The 3,119-nt window shown below is 39.2% G+C and overlaps 1 protein-coding gene across 1 annotated transcript; it reads right to left on the bottom strand.

Annotated features, from left to right (window-relative positions):
* Window positions 1-145: 145 nt before the first annotated feature.
* On the bottom strand, window positions 146-3,059 carry LOC104133972 (DNA topoisomerase 2-binding protein 1-like; the record flags this gene model as incomplete). Its single annotated transcript, XM_009647449.2, has 5 exons — window positions 2,859-3,059; window positions 2,173-2,307; window positions 1,445-1,588; window positions 475-656; window positions 146-339 (listed from the first exon to the last, which is right to left on the bottom strand). Coding segments are annotated over exons 1-5 (736 nt in total), but the record flags the coding sequence as incomplete, so codon positions are not given.
* Between the last annotated feature and the right edge of the window lie 60 nt (window positions 3,060-3,119).

Here is a 3,119-nt window from a genome sequence, read left to right as displayed (position 1 = left end):
CTTCCCATCAACAGTGATTCCCTAAACAGAAGTAGTAAGAGCAACAATGAAGCAGACATGGAGACAGTTCAAACTCTTACGCTTATGCATGTTTACACTACTTCAACTCAAGAAGTGAAAATAATATTTACTCCGTAAGTTCTACCTTCTGGCTCTTGAACTATGAGGTGAGTACATTCATTCATCTTGAGGTGCCCTGTATATTGCCCACCATGTTCAGCAGTAAGGCGTTGGACTTCTTTCCTGTCTGAATTACTTAAGCCAGTCACACAAATTGTGCAGCCAAGGAACACAGGACAAGCGTAGTCTTCCATGTTAACATCAGTGTATCTCATTATGCTAAAGGAATGAAAGAAAGGAAAAAGAAATATTTTTTTTCTTCCAAGTAAAATCAACCAGAAAAAGAAAGTAGTCAGTATCACCGTAAGAATTACCAGTCCCCAAAACAAAAAGGTTTGTTTTGGTTTTTTATACCTTTGCTGAGACTTATCCCACAGCATCTTAACCCAAGAGGGAAGCAAAATAGGTTTTTTCAGAGAAGCAGCTACTAAGTATTTCTTGCTGCCAACTTCTCCAGCTATAAGGTGAGTTACTGACACATTGAGGTCTCTGTACACACGTCCACCCATCATCTGCACATAATTGTGAACTTCTTCCTGGGTGGGGAAAAAAAATTATAGAAAATTATCAAGCAAAAAGAAAGAACCTACATCACACTCACATTCACCTTAAAAAAAAACAAATCATGGATTTCAATTCTCCATGGTTTCTCCTAAAAACCTGTTCAAAAATACAAAATGGGTATGGATAGAAGCCACAAAAGACATCAAACATTCTTTCCATTTATGACAAGCTGAACATAACATGTACCTTTAATAAAAATACTACAATCATACTGTAGGAGTACAATTTTAAGGATGGTTGACATTTAAGGTAGTACAAATTAGAAAGAAATATCGGAATAAATAAAAAGTAAACTTTTAAGATAAACTATCAAAACCATAGCTGACTGGGTATTAAATCTTTACCATGTAGTTCTGAGTAACCGGAAATAGAGCATGTTGTCTGTAGCATTATAGCCACAGACAAACTAGAAGGGTAAGTGATCTGTCTAATCAATTAATAAAGATCCTTAAAACATACATTTACTCCCATATTAATACAGCTGAAATCTTGTATTATTATATACATATATGCTTATGTAATATACATATGTGCATGCCTAAATACACTACTACATACACGTTTATATACTACATAGAAGACTCCCTCTTTCTCCACACAACCCTCTATGTAAACTATACATAGTCTATATAGAACTACATATATCTAGACACAGGCACAGTTAGACATATATAGCATAACTGCTGCCTTAGTAATGAGCCACCTAAAGCAAACGTCAACAATAATCAGCTAAACCAATCCATTTTATACAATGCATTACCCTAACATCTTTTTCAAGGCTGGTACAGGATACTGTTACATCGGCCATGGTCATATTGTACACTGGATACTCAGCTCTTGGGACGCATCGCTGGGACTGCATACAGTACAGGACTACCTGGGGTCCAACAATTCTACAACCAAGCTGCAATAAAATAACAGAAAAAAAACCCAAAGAAAATTAGCAGAGGGTACACCGGCATAAGGAAGGCTTTCCTTGTCCCTGAATCCTGAGGAAGGCAGGGCCCTTGGCCTCTCCTCCTCCTCCAGCATGCCCAGGTAGTCGACAGTTTTGTTTTTACTTTCAGCTGCGTATTTTCAGTACAATCCTTGTAGGTTTTCTGGCTTCAGAAAAAGCAGCAGATGCTATAGCTAACATGCCAGAGAATTCCAGTTAGCCCATCTTTGTCTGCTGGTCATGTCCTTGTAGGTCACATAAAATCATGTTACTCAGGAGGTAAAAATTGCGAGAGCCAGCTTAGCGACTCCAGCAGAATCAAAACTGGTCATACTATTTATTTTTCCACGTGCTTCAAAATAATCCTTATGCTTTGCTAGTCATCTTCTTCCCTAAATACAGGATGCAGTGAAGTTTTAAAGATTTTATTGTGAATACTTCATAGTGCTGTATTCAGTGCAAGAAGAGAGAACATACAGAATGTAAGTATGGACGTGAGTGCTTCTAGAACAGAAAGTATATAGCTAGAAGTAAATTGATGGGTAGCATACCTTTTTGAGATGATTGAAAACAACGCCTTTAAAAGGATCACAAATGTAAAGTGATTTATCATTTTCTTTTATATTGAGCGCTGTTTCTTCTTCAAGGATCTGGAGATGTTCTTCTGACTGAAATTCTTTTATAGACTGCAGACAAACAGTGCATACAACAACATTTGTTTAATTAACAAATCACAAAAATCCTGTGGAAACTACAGAAGTACGTCTAACTTGAAACAGCTCACAAAGCTACCATGCAAGAGTATACTGGCAGAAGAAAGGGCTAAAATACCTCATGGGTGCACCCCTCATTCCTCCAGGTCTTCACAATACTCAAACATTCATCATGCAAATTTTCAGGACCTGATCTTGCCACACAGTGCCTTCCGCTCCCACTAACCTCTCAAGGTGGAAAACAACCCACAATGTCCTTCCTAAATTTGCTTAGTGCTTAGGTGAGTGACCACCATCCAAGACCTTCCAAGCTACATGTCACTTCACTAAATGTCAATGGGTTTTGAAACAATATTTCTTGTTCAAGAAGCAATTTCTTCAACAAACGTTATTAAACACTAAACACCTCTATTACAGAAATAGCTTTATATCCAGACATATAAGCTACATCCAAGTCAACCACAGAAATAATTTACTTAGATAATCCACCAAGCTCACCAAGAAAGGTGATGAAACCTACTTACCTCAAGAGCTTTAAAAAAATACTCCGAGTTCCCAGAAGACTTTATGAATTTCACAAAAAATGGCTCCTTACTGCTTCTCATCCTTTAACTGAGAAACAAAACCCAGTAAGCCTCCTGACGTTTTCGGCGCAGCCCGGAACCGCGCACTGGCGGGGCGCACCGCCCACCTCCAGGAGCTGCAGAGCCCCTCGGCCCCGATCCAGGTCCGGGTCCCAGTTCCTGTCCCTGTCCCGGTCCCTGTCCCTGCCCCCGCCAGCCCAC

Source organism: Egretta garzetta, unplaced genomic scaffold (genome assembly GCF_000687185.1).
Source record: "Egretta garzetta isolate BGI_Z169 unplaced genomic scaffold, ASM68718v1 C8982606, whole genome shotgun sequence".
Classification (NCBI taxonomy): Eukaryota; Metazoa; Chordata; class Aves; order Pelecaniformes; family Ardeidae; genus Egretta; species Egretta garzetta.
The sequence above is the reverse complement of the archived record's forward strand: the minus strand, read 5'-3'. Positions and strand labels throughout refer to the sequence as shown.